The following is a 17,478-nucleotide window of genomic DNA, read 5'->3' as shown; positions in this document are numbered from 1 at the left end:
CTATAATGTGTGAAAGAAAAACATATTTTTCTACACATAATTAACAGAAAAGGATATCATGTTTTCAGAACTCAAATAGCAGAATAAGGTCTCCAAACACAGATAGCGGCATAATGCTGGAACACAGCCCAACATTATTAACTTGTGCTTGGCTCTCGTAATGGCAACATTCAGACGCCTCCAGTCCTTCAGAAGATCCCCAAGCTGTTAAGAATGAAAGAAAACAGGAATTTTGTGTATTTTACCAAAAACAATCAAACAAAATCAAACCATAAGAACGTAAGAATAGCCTTACTGGGTCATACTAATGGTCCATCTAGCCCAGTATCCTGCTTCTAACAGTGGTCAATCCAGGTCACAAATACCTGGCAGAAACCCAATTAGTAGCAACATTCCATGCTACCAATCCCGGGGCAAGCAGTTGCTTCCCCATGTCCATCTTAATAGCAGACTATGAACTTTTCCTCCAGAAACGTGTCCAAACCTTTTTTAAACCCAGATACGCTAACCGCTATTACCACATCCTCTGGCAGTGAGTTCCAGAGCTTAACTATTCTTTCAGTGAAAAAAATATTCCCTCCTATTTGTTTTAAAAGTATTTCCATGTGATTTCATTGAGTGTCTCCTGGTCTTTGTACTTTTTGAAAAAGTGAAAAATCAATTCACTTTTACCCATTCTACAGGATTTTGAAGACTTCAATCATATCCCACCTCAGCTGTCTCTATTCCAAGCTCAAGAGCCTTAACCTCTTTAGCCTTTCCTTATATGAGAGGAATTCCATCCCCTTTATCATTTTGGTTGTTCTTCTTTGAACCTTTTCTAATTCCACTATATCTTTTTTGAGATACGGCGACCAGAATTGAAAGCAATACTCAAGGTAATGTCACACCATGGAGCGAGACAGAGGCTTTATAATATTCTTGGTCTTATTTTGCATCCCTTTCCTAATAATTCCTAGTATCCTGTTTGCTTTTTTGGCTACCACCACACACTGGGCAGAAGATTTCAGCGTATTGTCTACAATGACACCTAGATCATTTTCTTGAGTGCTGACTCCTAAGGTAGACCCTAGTCAGGTAACTATGATTCAGATTATTCTTCCCAATGTGAATCACTTTGCATTTGTCCACATTAAATTTCATCTGCCATTTACCTCAAGCATTTTCTCAAAGCATATAGAAGAGAATAAAGCAAATTATTCAGTATACAAATCCCAGCTTCAACAGGTAGTCAGAAACAAAAACACAAACAACCCCCCCCCCCCCCCCCAAAAGTACTTGAAATGTTACTGTTTCAAATAAAATGGCATTGCCTTTTCTAGCCACTTCTATTTTCCTTCCCAGTCAATGTAGACAGTGTAACAAAGTGGATACAAATTAACAACTGATGACAAAAAAAAGTCTAGGAAACCATTCTAGTCTGCTTGGTTATCTAAGTATATATTCCAGCTGTAAACTATAGTGTGTCTACTCATATGATAGCACAGGCTCTGCTGGATAGGAGTCGCAGCTTCCTCCTTAGTATTTTGCCATCTTTGGTAGATGAGTTACATGACCCCCTAGTTCAAACAGAATACACGTCCCTTCCCATGTTCATGCGAAAACTGGTAAATCTGAGACCCAGTTCAATTCCCCTTTCCATCATATATTGTATGATCTTGAGCAAGTCATTTAATTTCACTATGCTCAACCTTGCTGCCAATCTGTCTACTCCTTAAGTATATTGTCCCATTACTAATGCTTCTGAAATTTGAGTTTTTTTGTCTCTGCAGTCAGTTCCTGGAGCTCACTTGCTGTCTTGGTTCAAGTCTGTTAGCAGTCATATCTTGCCTCAAAAGATGCAAGATGTCCTGTCCTGACACTACCTAAAATTCAAAGACTGTCCCAGAAATGTACTCTCAAGGGCTAATGTTCTATATAATAAAACGCACCTCCAACATTCTGAAGCTGACTGCATGGCTGAGGCGTTCCTACTCTCTGTATCCATCTCCTGAATTGACATCACGTACTTCCGGGTTTGTCACAAGCAGACGTGACCAAGCACACGAGGTTTCTCGGCTTCAGAATGTTGGAGGTGCATTCTATTAAATAGGATTGGTCAGTTCCTTGAAGCACAGCCAGAGCTCAGCGTCCTGCACAGTAAGGCTCAAACACCAGAGTGAGGAGGGGGGGGGGGGGGGGGCCTGACACCAGAGGGAGGGAGGGGGGACATCTCTGTCACACACACACTCTCTCTCTCACAGTCAATGTCTTTCTCTCTCTCACACACTCTATGTTTCACACTGTATCACATTCACTCTGTGTCACACAGTCACTCACACGCTCTCTTGGTCTCATACACGCAAGTCTCACAGAGAGTCTGTATCTCACACAAACCCTCTCTCTCTCGCACACACTGTATCTGTGTGAAACACACTCTCTCTCTCTCACACTGTCTCACATATGCACTTGCACACACTCATTCTCACACACACACTCTCTCTCACACACACAATCGCACCCAGACTCACTCTTTCTGTCACACACACACAATCGCACATTCACTCTCTCTCTCACACACACTCTCTCTCTCTCACACACACTCTCTCAAGCATACACACTCCGAGGAAAACCTTGCTAGCGCCCGTTTCATTTGTGTCAGAAACAGGCCTTTTTTACTAGTACTATATAAAAAGGACGGAAAAGTTTGTTAAACCTGGTAACCAAAAAGATAAGATGGGGTTGGGAGTGGAATTGTCTCAACAAACTAAAATTCAAAATATGTTGTAATATTTACAAACTTAACAGTAACAGTGAGGTGGTGCTAGGGAGGGGGTGTCATCACTGGCTATCTGTCCAAACCCAATAATCAATGACTCGCTGAAAAACATTTCAGATTAACTTATTGTAAAAACTGGATGGAAAACAAATGAATAGTCTCTTGCTGGCAAATATTCAAAACTACTTAACCGGCCAGGAACAGCTCCTGGCCTGTTAAATAGTGTTTTAGCGCCTAACCACGGATATTCAGTGGGTTAGTGGTTAGTGGCTGGCCGATAACTGGCAATATCATGCAACATAGCTGGTTAGGTGCGGATATTCAGTGCCAAACCAGCTATATTTCTGTAGTGGCGAAATATTAATGTTGAGAGAGGAACTCTGAAACAGTAGGAGAAAGTCATCTGCATGTACAAATGTTTTAATATTGAAAGACTGAATGAGATCAGAAAGAGGGCTAACAAAGATATTGAAGAGCAGTGGAGAAAGACTCGAACCCTGGGGAACACCACAAGAAAGAGTGATTTTTGGAAGAACCAGACCCACTATTTTATTTATTTGCAGCATTTGTATCCCACATTTTCCCACACACAAGCAGGCTCAATGTGGCTTACAAGTCATTATACAGTAGCACACTATTAACAGCATAAGAACGATGGAGCCAGCAAGATTTAAATCAGCTAAGTGCTGTCGCAGAGAGCCCAATGTCCTTAAGACAGGATAGCAGTATGAATGGTCCACCAGGTCAAAAACAACAGAGAGGTTCAGGAAAACAACAAGCAAATATTACCTTTATCCAAGAAAGAGTGAAGATCATTAAGAAATGAAGTGATAACTGTGGCAGTACTATGATGGGTTTGAAAGCCTGCCTGGCATGGATATAATACCAGAGTTTGTTCCACGAATGAAAGAAGTTGAGAGAAGATGACTTTTTCTGTTAGCTTAGATATGAAACCCTGGTTGGAAAGAGGTTCTTTAGATGATCCAAATTTACATGCATTTTGGTGCATTCCTGCTTGGACAACTGATTTAAATGGGCCAGAGTGTGACAGCCTTTGTTGGATTGTAAACTTTGTCAAGAGCAAAGCAAAACCAACACAATGCCTGGACTACCAGGGAGCCCAGAAGTGGAATGGATATCCAAAACTTGGCGACAGATCTGAACTGCCATGAGGTAAGCACCACAGTTATAGGAGGTTGTCAGGTCATAATGATCGAGATGGTCCTATGGGTTTGTGCTCATATAAGGCTACTTCAGAAGTCTTTTCAGGACAACTGGTCCAAATAAATTCTGAGTTATGACATCAGGTTCACTTGGACACTAGAAGTCAGAACCAGTCTGAATTGGTGGCTGCAGTCACAGAATTAGAGGACAGGCATAGACCTGGACAACAGATACTAGCCTGGTTGTTTGGAGAATTCACCATTAAAATCAGGTAGCTCAGGGTCCCTGGTCAGAGACAGAAGCCCACTAGTCAATCAGGTTAGAAAGAAGGGCCAGTGAGAGTAAAAAGTCTTTCAAACAGCTGGTACAAGGTAGGGCAGTCAATTTTTTCCAAAAATGCCATGATAATGGCATACGTCAACCGTCAGGTGCAAAAAGTACAGTAGTGGAATAGGAATCCTCTCTGATTCAGGTGGGTAAAGGTCCAACTGACAGCACTGTTAGCAACCCATATTGTAGGAGTCCAGAACATCCAAGCAGACTTTCGGAGCAGGCACGCCCTGGAAGATAAACGCCCTACTGCAACTATGGCCCCTTGCATGTCCTGAGTGTGTTTCCCTCTCCTCCCTCATGGGCTCTTCTAGGCAGAATCATATAGCAGATAGCATTGCATTCCAGACTTATCATTCCTATAGCTCTGGACTAGCCCAGTAGGCCATGATATGCAGACTTGGTCAGGTTGAGTATTGGAGAATTATCCTGTCCATTAGGGGCATGGATAAACATACAATTACACTGCCTGAGGTCATACCTGCTTTGGAACATGCACGCCTTCTTTCACTAGCTCCTTCCTTTCACTTTGGATTTCACCTGAATCAACCAATCACCCAAACAGGGGTGCACCAGAATTCCTTCCTTTTGCAGTGCAGGTGCTAACACAATTGTCACCTTGGAGAATGTTATTGGACCCATGGCCAACACAAACGGGACTGTCTGCAACTGAAAATGGTTCCCCAGGACTGTAAAGTGCAGGGTCTAGACAAATGAGAATATGGAAATAAGCTTCCAAGAGAACTATAGAATCCAAACACTCCTCCTTTGCATGAGTGCCATTACCGACTGCAACATCTCCATATGAAAAACACAGTACTGGCAGTACCCTTGGTGACCTGCTTTTGGGGACCACAAAGCAAATCGAATATCTTCTTGAGTCCCCATTCCTGTGGAGGTATTGTAATTATAGCTTCTATAAGCAGCCCCTCCAGAGGTACCCTGACAGCCTCTATCCTTGAGAGGTGACTGGCAGGTGAACTCCATAAAAAAGTGTCAGAAAAGTGGTGAGCACTCAAAGGCATAGCCTTCGCACATGACCTCCATAACCCATTGGAATAAAGTGATCTGGGTCCATCTTCAGTAATACAGTGCCAAGCAACAGCCCACAGACACTACAGGACCATGGGTCCCCAAAAACTCATCATAATCCCCAACTACCCCAGGACTTCCTTCTTGGCCTCCTCTCCAAATGCCTTAAAAAGATTGCTCCTTGGACAGAACAGACTCCTCTGAGTGACCAATGACATCCCTGGCTGATGTTTGTGAGTCTCTTGAAAATGCCCGCTTCACAAAACAAAACAATGGCTTTCACAGTCAACCTTCTGGAAACCTTGGGGCCTTGGACTCCCATAGGTCTTTTATACTCTTGTCTAAACCTTCCCTAAAGAGGAGTTTATCCTTAAATGAAAGCTGAGTCACATCTTTGAAGCCACATCTGCCAACTTACTGCAGAGCCACAGCAACTGTAACACCATTACTGGATGAAAGATCCTCCAAGGAAGGCAACTTATCCAGGGCCCCAGCAAGAATTCTCTTCTTTAAATAAAACACCTGATGCATTAAAGAGACAAATTAAGGGGAAAACCTTTCCCCATCACAACTTTCTGTATCCCAGACCTTCACCCAGGTGCTGGGAGGAACCCTGCCCCCCTCCCCATCAGGCTATTGACAGCCCTTCAACAAGGTCTTATGCTAAACTGATGCATGTAAAATAACAGAGGTTCCTGCCAAAGTACTGCCTACACAAAACAAACAAGCAGTCAGTCTGCAAGCGCCAGACTGGCAAAAAGAAGAGCAGACCAGAATAATCCAATGTAGTCTAAAGTAAAATTTTTGAAGTAGCAACAACAACAACACAGCAGGGGTTTAAAACATATGCTCGACTTGGCCTTTCCTTGGCTCCATCGGGGCAAGTGGTAGTTAGAGCAAAATAATCAGAAAGATGTAATTTAATGCCAGCACAAAAGCTGATAAAAGTGTCTCACTCCCTTAACCACTAGTTGTGTTCCTAGTGATAGACAGATAGAGAAAGAGAGAGACTAAATTGGATCGCTTTGGCCTGCTCTTTTTTTTGCCAAAGTAGTGCCTCTTTCAGACTCAGCTGGTATCCTCAAAGGCCACCCAAACGCTGGCTGTGCTGCTGTACCTGGTGTTGCCAGCATTGCTGCAGCTAAAGGTAAACCCTCTCAGGCCCTGCAGTATTCCAACCACCATGCCTCTTCAGGTGTGTGGTACTGGCCAGCTGTGCTGATGGCTCCCATAGGCTGACCTGACGTGCCATGGAATTTGCCAAACTCATTACTGAGAACTTAACTTGGGAATACCCTCCCCTCCACTCCCTGCCAGACTGAGCTCCTTATGCAGTGCTAGCCATTTTTTTTCAACTTTATTCAGCCAGCTGCTTGTCCATTGCTCACCGACAACCTGCCTCAACCCCCTTCAAAAGAGAGAACAGAAATTCCAAAAGCCTTCTCCTCAGTACCAGACTGATTTGAAGAGGAATGGATGTGGGGAGGGACCCGACCCAGCCAGGTTTTGCACCCCAAGGGCAAAATGACCAGACAGCAACCAGTCCAAGACTTCTCTCAGCCCTGAGAAAAAAAAAAAAACAGGAGGGATGAACTTTCTGGCCAACTTCAGTACCAGCCCAAATACCAACCCAGGCCCCAATGAATGCATAGGGTTGCTAACCTAAATACCAACCCAGGCCCCAATGAATGCATAGGGTTGCTAACCTACCAACATTTGAAAACTGAGAAATACTAGCTGTTGGAGGGTTGCTCTGTCAGGACAGCATAAATCCATGCATCTGGACTAGTCTGGATGAAAACTGAAGAAGCTGATAATTAGTTGGATAATGTTCTTGTGAGGATTGGCAACCCCATTTTGTTGAGAGTTAAAAAAAAATAGAAAAAGGGGTTAGAAAGCTTTGCTGTATTGTGTGTTTGATGCAGTAAACCAATGCTCTTCTCCTGTCCAAAGTGCAAAGCACTTGTTTTCCCCTTTATTAGCAAAAGGAATTGGGGAAGAAGATTGGAAGAATTCTGGACAGATGGAATCTGGAAACTATAGTACTTCGGGGGTAGGAACTTACTACTGATGAGTCAAGATGGGAGTATGATCCACTTTGTCATAATGAGCTGCAGTGGCACTGAGATTCACTTTTATTGGTAGTGTAATAAGGCCTGTTAAGGAAAAAATGCATGTCACTAGAAGGCAACCATTGGAAGGGGTTCAGGTTTTGATTTTTGCAGCAAGTAGAAAACATTGCCACTTGAACTGTATGAACTCTGAGTAGAAAAAATTATTACTTTAACCATTTTCAGGTCCATATTCAGCGTGCTGGACAAAACAAAATTATCCAAACAACTTTGCCTGGATATTTAGCAGATCTAATCCAGATAGGTTTTCTAATTAATAAACCTGTACAAAAAGTTATCCAAATAACTTTGGAAATGTTATTAGTGCAGCCTGACCTACCCAGTACATTTTTCTGGACATTGCTGAATATCAGTGCTCCTTAGACAAAGTAAAATTGCTCCCCAAGAATGACCACAATATCACCTGTTTCACCTGGCTTAATTTTTTCTGGGTCTCAGTAGGCACCATGCTTAACCAATCTGGTGAGTCACTGTTAACCTGATGCATCTTGTGTTATGTGCAACATGAAAGAAGTACTAATAGTGTTAACCTACACTTCCATCAGTATTGCTCCTAACGAAAGACACAATGATGACACTCTTGTCTCTTCCTTGATATTTGTCCACAGTATTCACCTCCACATTACTGACAGATGATTTGGTCAGCAAATCAGAGATTATTTTTAACTGCTGTCTGTAGGGAGCGATGACACCAATATCACAGGATTTACAGCCAGCCTTAAAGGAAAAGAAGAACATGTGTGTCAAATCTCAGCATCAAAGTATTAGTGAAAATATACAAAAGCCGCATATTTCAGTTCTTCACACATGGTGGCAGTTACTCCAATTAATCAATGGCCCTATGATGAACATTTATTTATGACAAACTACAACTGAGGCATGAAATAGGAAAAAAAAACCTCTAGGAATTCAAGGACCTAGCTAACAGCTAAAGAATGCTACTGAAAAGGGAAAATGTCCTACCCTAAGGAAAATATAGCTTATTCCTCTAGAATTTATCTAGGGTAGGGTTTAATCTACTGGTACAGCGACAGTTCAGTCCAGTGCCATGCAATATCATACAGAGGGCCTAGATTTGATTCCCTTAATTCCTGGCACAGGTCTTCCTCCACCTACATTGGCCAAGACTGAGGATGCTAAAGAGGCAGGTTTGACAGCCTCTAGGTACAGGGAAAGGAGTCCAAACCATTGCACAATTATGATATCTGGTGACTGGTTTTAGGGCCTATAATTGCAGGGTTCTAGAAAGTGCCCTTGGTGGATAGTGCTAGGCCAAAAACTGGAAAATGAATATGAGAACTGTTTCTGCCAGACACTTTGCGAGTCAGCTGACACTAGATGGGGTATCCATACGTGTTTGACTGTGGTGCTTCTTTGATATATTGTAGTGGGTTTTCTCTTGCAAGTTTCTCATGTTTTAGAAGCCCTTGAAGCAGGTGTGCTGTTGAAACATGGTGGGCACATATTTGGTGGAAATAAACATGATAGGCTGAGGGCATATGATATATGGCAGAGATAACTGAAAGTGGACATTCATTTTGAGTTATAAATCATTTTGATGGCCACCCACTGTATTACCTTTTAGTATTTGTGGTTTTATGTATATTTATGTTTGTAATATAAACTTTAATCTATATATCCCCCCCCCCCCCCCCCCCCCCCCGATTACTTTATTTTTCATATTGTCTATCTTGTGGAAAAATGTGCGACCAACTGGCTCCATGGAAAATGAAAGACTGAACTGGTCCTGTCTTACAACGGGAGGCAGGAAATGGTGCCCATACACAGCGAGCTGTCAAAGGTTCTAGAAACCTAGGCTGGAGTAGCATTTCTGCACTGGGCTCCGTCAGTGACAGACCCATGTTCTGACAACTTCGTATTCTGCTTGTCCTCAGAGAACACTTACAGAAGACCAAAGAGAGAAGCAAGTCTACAAATTCAACATGGATACCATAAAGGGAATATTTATTACATTTGTACCCCACATTTTCCCACCTATTTGCAGGCTCAATGTGGCTTACATAGTACCATAATGGCGTTCACCAAGTCAGTTGATAACAAATACAAGGTTATACTGTGGTCGCATGACGTAGGTGTGTATCAGGCAACATGAGGGTTGAAGGGAGTGATGATTTTGTATATTGTCCAGTACGATCATTGGTTATGCTGTGTTGCTGGGTGTGGGGATTTATTGTTGATCAGTGGGGTAGGCCTTTTTGAAGAGGTTGGTATTTCCTGAAGTTTAGATGGTCTTGGATTGTTTTCACAGCTTTTGGGAGTCATTCCATAGTTGTGCGCTTATATATGAGAAGCAGGATGAGTAGGATGTTTTGTATTCAAGTCCTTTGCAATTTGGGTAATGTAGGTTTAGGTATGATCGTGATGATCTGATTCTGTTTCTGGTTGGTAGATCTATGAGATCATGTATCCTGGGACTATGCCGTAGATAATTTTGTGGACCAAACTGCAGATTTTGAAGATGATCCGTTCTTTGATTGGGAGCCAGTGTAGCTTTTCTCGTAGGGGTTTAGCGCTTTCGAATCGTGTTTTACCATATATCAGTCTGGCTACTGTGTTTTGGGCAGTCTGGAGTTGTTCTTTGCATCCCACGTAGATTCCATTGCAGTAATCTGCATGGCTTAGGACCATTGATTGTATTAGGTTTTAAAAAATTTCTCTCGGGAAGAAAGGTTTTAATCATTTAAGTTTTCACATTGAATACAACATTTTCTTTATTACGGAGTTTACTTGGCTCTCAAGGATAAGGATACGGTTGATTGTGACTTCGAGTATTTTTAGGCTGTCTGAGATATGGAGGGTGTGTCATGGAGCATTTATGGTTGTGGGTTTGTGCTTGTTATGTTGAGATGAGAGGGTGAGGCAGTGTGTTTTTTCAGTGTTCAGTTTCAGTTGGAATGAATTTGCACAAGAGTCCATGATGTTCAAGCCGTCATTGATTTTGTTGGTTATTTCTGTTAAGTCTGAAGGGAATGTAGATTGTAACGTCATCTGCGTAGATGAACGGGTTGAGGCCTCGATTGGATAGGGACTTTGCCAGTGGGATCACCATTATATTGAACAGTATTGGTGATAGTGGTGATCCTTGAGGTACTCTGCAGGCTGCTTTCCATGGTGGTGATATGTTTGAGTTTGATTTTACTTGGTATGTTCTGGTGGTTAGAAAGCCCGTGATCCAGTTAAGTACATTTCCATCAATCCCAAAGTGGCCGTCTTAGTAGTATATTATGGTTTACCATGTCGAATTGGAGGAGGAGTAAGCTTTTACCTGTGGCTATTTCCTGCTTGAATTTCGCCAGGACGGTTTCAGTGCTATGGTGGGGGCGGAATGCTGATTGTGAGTCGTGTAGTACTGAGAACTTGTCCAAGTATTCCGTGAGCTTTTGGTCACCAAGCTTTCCATCAATTTGACTACTAGTGGGATAGACGCAACTGGGCGGTAATTGGTGAGGTCGTTTGCATTTTTCTTAGTGTCTTTTGGTATTGGTGTGAGTAGGATATTACCATATTCCTTGGGGAAGAGACCTTGTTGTAGCATGAAGTTGAGGTGGGATGTGAGGTCTGCTATGAAGCGGCCGGGGACGGATTTAAGTAGATGACTGGGACATATATCCAGTTTGTAGTGGGTGTTGGCAAACCTACGAGTCATTTGTATAACTGATTCAGTGGTGAGGAGGGTAAATGTTGACCACATATGGTCAGCTGGGTATCCACCAGGGATTAGGTCCAGGCCGTTGATGAATTTTTCGATGTTGGTGTTGTGCTGAGGAAGTGTGCTGCGTAGTTTTATTATTTTTTCGTTAAAGTAATTATCAAGTTTGTCTGCGGGTGGGATGTCTTGTGTTGGTTGTGGTGATAGGCGTGGTGTCTAGTAACTTATTTATGAGTTGGAATAGTTTCTTCAAATCTTTGTAATCCGGTCCTATTTTAGTTTTGTAGTAGGACCTTTTGGTTTGTCTTATTGCATATTTGTATTTTCTGTGTATTTGTTTCCATGCATTAAGTTGTATGTTCGTCTTTTATTTTTTTCCATGCTCGTTCAAATTTCCTGGATTATGTTTTGAGTTTTTTTAGTCCATCATTGAACCATGGTATTGAGTTTTGTCTTCTTGATATTCTTGTCTTTCAGGGTGCTATTTCGTTTAGTACGCTTCTGCATTTATCCTCCCAGTGATTGAGGTAATGTATAGAGTCCATTCGTGTAATCCATTCATTGTCATATATCAGTTGCCAAAATACTTGTGGGTCTATTTGCCCTCTCCTAGTGTAAGTTGTATGTTCTGGTGTACTGTTTAATCCCTTCTTCTGCCAGTCTAGGGATAGGTTCAGTTTGTAGTGGTCGGTCCAAGGTGTTTCTGTCCATTTGATGTCGGTTATTAATAGGTTATGGTCTGTGGACAATTTGTGTGATAAGAGGTCCAGTGTGTGTCCCTTGGTGTGGGTAGCTTGCATGTGAGGTCATTTGAGATCCCAGGATTGTAGGAAGTCTTTGCATTCACGTGCGTTGGTGGAGTTGGGGTCTTCTAGGTGAAGGTTTATATCACCTCATATTAGTGTATTGGAGTTGTTTATACAAGTGTTTGATATGAAGTCCGTGAAGATAGGCTGGCTTTCGTTCCAGTTACTGGGTGGTCTGTAAAACAGGACACAGTTCAAATGATCGATCAGGGATTTGTTATGGATTCTGAATGAAGCAATTTCTAGTTGGGGTGTTATGGATTTGGCAATAGTTTCGGTGGTGAATTGGGTTCGGTAAACTCTCTTTTCCAATCTGGTCCAGTGAGTGATTTTGTAACCTGGAGGGCATAGTTCAAGGATTAAGGGGTCCTTTTGATCGTGGATCCACGTTTCATTGATGAAGATAAGATCGAGGTTTTCTGAGCTGATCCAGTCTGATATTGTTGTTGTTTTGTTAACTACGGACCTAGCATTAATGTAGCCCACTTGGATATTTTGGTATGGGGCTGCTGGATTTGATGATATGTGGATTTTTGTTAGTTGTTGTTCCTTGGATGATGTATGTTTGTTGTGATCTTTCCTTCCGTTTTGTTGATATTGTCCGTATTTGGATAGTCTACCTTTGATTTAGTGGGTGTCAGTTTGGTGAAGTGTGGAGTGTTTGATCAGTCTTTGGTGATTTTGTAGGATGGGTATGATATTATTTTCTGTAAGTGGGATGGATAGTGTTAGGTGGGTCAGTGATAGGGAGTAGATTACTAGGAGTATTTTGATTGTATTCATTTTGGTGTCAGTTTGGGATAGATGCTCCGGTCCTGTATATATAAGTGAGCGGTGGGGGTGGGAAGTTCAGGGGTAGAGTTCTTCATTAGATTGTCTCCTATTAGCTGGTTGCTACCACTGTAAGTCACAGTGTCTTAGGAAAGGCCTTGGCACACCAGGGCGTAACTAGGCCATTTTCTATATAAAGTTCCAGTTTTTGGGTAAACTTGGATAGTTTACTCACAGTTGGATATTTGGAAGTGGTGCTTCAGGACCCTGAGTCTCTGTGATTCTGAGAGCTGTGATTGTGGGTAGGGGTGGGCGTAGTCGGAGTTCGGGTCAATGAGGCTCTGCTGCTCTGGAGCTGTTTCTGTGTTTGGAGGTAGAGCTGAGGTAGGAGGCAGCAGCCTTGGGATGTCGCTACCCTGCGCCGGATCACAGGAGGGAGACACCCGGAGTTCAATGCCGCTTTGCTTCTGCTATTTACCCCGATACCGCTGCTCTGATTGTTGAGCCACATGGCGCCGTTGGCCGGGCTCTTGGCGTATCATCAACCTCGCTCGGAGCTTCTCACGTCTCCTCGGTCTCCGCCTTCTGGGACGACCGCACTGGGTCCGACTCCCCATTTTCGCTGTTCTCCTGTGTCGGCGTCCTGGTAGCGAGCCTGGTTCGTGGCCTGGTTCATTCGTCCGGGTGGCGCTGAGTGGAGAGTCTCAATCGCCTATCGTTGAGCTGGGTGGTAGGCAGGCGGGTGGGAGGTAGGCTGGCCTTGCGAATAACGTTGTGCAGGTATCACATGGTTCCCCGTGGGGAGAGGTTCATCTGCCTCTCCCTGCTATGGGGGTCGTGGCGTGCTCGTCCGCCGCCGCCAGTCGGGTGTAGTCGCCAACTTGCTCGGGACCCGATGTCATCCACCGCCGCTGCTGCTCTTCTCCTGGTACTGCTTCCACTGACGCTCGGCTCTTCATAAGCCCGAGTCTCGGAGCTCGAAGCCCACTTAGGTGCAACTTGCTCGGTCGCCATCTTACTAGGTATGGAATATAGTTTTCTAGGTCTTAAACTAAATCTCACTTACATTTCTATTGCTTCTTCTAATGAACATGGAATTCAGAACATCTGATACATACTCTGGATAATACACACTATTTCTGCACGCTCTCACTAACCTGGTTCAAGATCCCAGCTCCTTCATTTGGACAAACATAGCACTGGCCTTCTGACACTTTCCACAGTACAGTCTCCACACTCAGCACATTTTTTTTTGTTTCAACAATTATATTGATGATTCAACATATTAAACAAAGCCAACAGATTTGCATGTAACAATTCGAGTATCAAAACACCCTGCAGACTATGCAAGTAATAAAGGCTATCATCAAAGAAATTTTTCTCAATTTTCTCCCATCCTCCCCGTAACTCTTATCTCCCCCCCCCCCCCCCATATCTATTCCTCCCACTGACTTTACAATCCAGCATGTTTGACAGTGCCATCCGGCCCGGCAAAGAACTCTTAATTTACATCTTATCTAATAAAAAGCACCTCCAACGTTCTGAAGCGGACTCCGTGGACCGTGGCTGCAGCATTCCTGCGCTCTGTAAGGCTCCACCTACTGAACCGACGTCACGTACTTCCAGGTACGTCAGCTGCAGCACTGACCAACAGCACGACACCAGCATGAGGCCCCGCCCCTGCCGCCCTCGTCACAACGCCACGCCCCACAGGTCACCGCCCCCCAGGCGTGCATACTCGGCCCTTCTCTCTGTTAGCTCTGGTCCCGCCCTCATTTCCTGTTTCCGCAATGAGGGCGGGACCAGAGCTAACACAGAGAGAAGGGCCGAGGCTGCACGCCTTTTAACACTGCTTTTGTGTGAAGATGATTTTTACAATTTGGAGCAAGTGCACCTGGAACTGGGAGGGAGGGAGGGACGACGACCCTAGAACTGGGGGCGAGGTAGGGAGGGGGAGGGAGGGAGGGGGACCCTGAAACTCAGAGGGAGGGAGGGCGACCCTGGAAATTGGCGGGGGGGGGGGGGGGGGGGACCCGAGAACTCGGAGGGAGGGAGGGGGGGCGACCCGGGAACTTGGAGGGGGGCCCATGGCACACACACACTCTCTCTCTGGCACACACACACACTCGCACATTCACTCTCTCTCTCTAACACAGTCAGTCTCACACACACTCTTCTCAAACATACAACACTCCGAGGACAACCTTGCTAGCGCCTGTTTCATTTGTGTCAGAAACAGGCCTGATTTACTAGTTATCTAATAAGCAAAAATTCACAAAAACTGTTCAGAGTATATAAAATCAGAAACAATCGAGTTGCTCAGCAATACTCTGATAATTAATTGCAATTCAAGCATTCAAAATAGACCTTAATGTTTGTTAAAAAAAAATTGCCTCAAAAGCCCAGGGTACCTTTAGAGTAGGACACCACTGTAATGGCTAGCATCATAGGCTCTACCTTCAACCGCAAAAACAACTACAGAGTAAAAAAACTTCCAAAAACACTTTTAATCACGGAAGAAAAAAATCTGTAGTGGAAAAAAACGGAAGGAGGGGTCATAGTACATGTCTGATCTAAATGCTTAGAAAAGCAATAACAAGTTCGAAATTTAAAGATTGAAAATTATCTCTATTAATCATAGGATATTGAAAGTAACATAGGACTTTAAATCCTTCTGTTTTCACTTAAATTATTCTCTTATATCAACTTAGTGGTAAATATATTCGTGGCTAAATGGTACTGTATTTTCATCTACCCAGGCTGTACTTAAAACTAAATTGTACTTAGCTTCAGACGGAGATGAATCACAATTCATTCAAATGTAGCCACTATTGTTTCTACTGGTGAAAACTTATCGAAAATGTCCTGATCTTTCATTATGTTCGATCCCCTAGCTGGATCTCTGTAAAATTTCTCGACAGAAAAGCAACCCGTCTGTTTCGCTGCTTCCTCAGGAGAAAATCAAAATATAAACCAATATTTTCAATCCTAGCAAACAAAATGATTCAAAATGGCGATTGTTTAAATAGGATGCCTTGGGGGGGTTGGTCCTCCCAAATTTGACATCATTTGAAGAGTAACATCCAATAGATAACCAACAGAACAGTCAATCACCGGAATCACACCTCCCCACTTTATCGTCATCATGTCTAAATATCCAATCAATGAACCCTAACTTGTTTGTTAGTAGAACGCCTCCCATTCTAATGGTCCATTTAATCCATTTGGAGTAACTGTTTGAAGATAATAGATCCATCTTTGTTCCTTTTGATGTAAAACACGGGAAATGTCCCCTCATCTGTCATTATTTTTAAGATGTTCTATAACCATGCATCGTAGTTAGCTAAATGTATAGCCATTCATTGTCGACGCAATGTTTAACCAGAGGCATGTGTAATTTCTCTATTTGGATTGCATGCTTATGTTCTGACAGTCTAGTTTTAAACATCCGTTTGGTTTGTCCAATATATCTATCATCACATGGGCAAGTGATCATATAGATCACGGCTTTTGAAATACAATCAGAATAATTTTTTACAAAAATCCATTTGTTTTTTATTGTATCCCAAAATTTGTTTCCTCCATAACATCACACATAATACACTTGCCACATTTCACATGACCCACTCAGATCTCACTTTTATTGCTCCATATATCATGATGACACAAAACATCAGTCAAATTGGCTCGTCTAGAGTAAGACACCATGCATTTCTGGGTAGAAAAGACTTCATGAGCTGACAGTATATTCCAGTGTTTATAGATAATTTTAGCAATTTGTGGGGATAACATGGTGTATTGCATGATGCATGGAATATTTTGTTTTATCCCCAATGAATGTTGTTTAGGCTCCAACAGATGTTCACGATGGTTGAACAACGCTCATTTATAAATTTTTTTAGGGGGGTTTTGCCGGGTTCTTGAAGCCTGGATTGGCTGCTGTCAGAGACAGAATGCTGGGCTTGATGGACCCTTGGTCTTTTCCCAGTATGGCGGTGCTTATGTACTTATAAGCATGTTTAACAATCTTCTTAAGAAGATTGTTAAACATGCTTATAAAACGAGCGTTGTTCAACCATCGTGAACATCTGTTGGAACCTAAACAACTATCATTGGGGATAAAACAAAATATTCCATGCATCATACTTTTGAGATGGTCAAAATTTTTACTAGGGCTTCGACGGACTATGGATTTATGAAGACCTAAAATCGAAAGGCGCTCCTCTGGTGTCTCTTGAAAGAAAGCACGAAGCAGCACTCCCAGATGTTGGTGAAAAGATAAGTGATCCAAAGAAGCCACATAATGTTTGACCTGCGCATACGCAAACCGATTCCCCCAAGCAGGCCCAACCCTATCTTGTAAAACATCGAATGGAAGCAACCCCCCGTCTTCCTGTATGAGATGCTCTAATATAGAGAAACCTTTGCGATACCACTCACGAAAAACCGGGTTGTCCATCCCAGCTTCAAAATCAATATTACCACGAATGGGCAGTTGATCAGTAACTCTTGGGTTCCCCCCCCAGCAGCTTCACCAGCCAGCTCCATACCTCCCACAAAGGTCTGAGCAACATGTTCTTCTTTAGCCTCCGAGGCATACGCCCCGTGTACAGATGTAAAAGTGAAAAGAACCCATGGGGGCCAAAATATTCCTGCTCAAAGTCTGTAGGTGTATATGTCTGCGTTAAATTAAACCAGTCCCCCAGGTGCCGAAGTAAACACGCCTGGTTATAAAGAAACAAGTTGGGAAATCCCACTCCCCCCCTGGCCCCAGTCAGTATTTCCTGACTCAGCTTGGCCTTTTTATGGGCCCAA

At 43.1% G+C, this 17,478-nt stretch overlaps 1 protein-coding gene across 1 annotated transcript in view; it reads right to left on the bottom strand.

Moving 5' to 3' along the window:
- DNA2 (DNA replication helicase/nuclease 2) overlaps positions 1-17,478 on the bottom strand; it is a 101,415-nt gene that overhangs the window by 20,780 nt on the left and 63,157 nt on the right. The window contains exons 19-20 of the mRNA XM_030203142.1: positions 7,951-8,133; positions 58-204 (exon numbers count right to left, since the gene is read on the bottom strand). Coding sequence (XP_030059002.1) covers positions 58-204; positions 7,951-8,133 — 330 coding nt within the window. The remainder of the gene's footprint in view (positions 1-57; positions 205-7,950; positions 8,134-17,478) is intronic.

The sequence above is a fragment of the Microcaecilia unicolor genome, chromosome 5, assembly GCF_901765095.1.
Source record: "Microcaecilia unicolor chromosome 5, aMicUni1.1, whole genome shotgun sequence".
In the NCBI taxonomy this organism is placed as follows: domain Eukaryota; kingdom Metazoa; phylum Chordata; class Amphibia; order Gymnophiona; family Siphonopidae; genus Microcaecilia; species Microcaecilia unicolor.
This window is presented reverse-complemented; position numbering and strand designations above follow the sequence as displayed.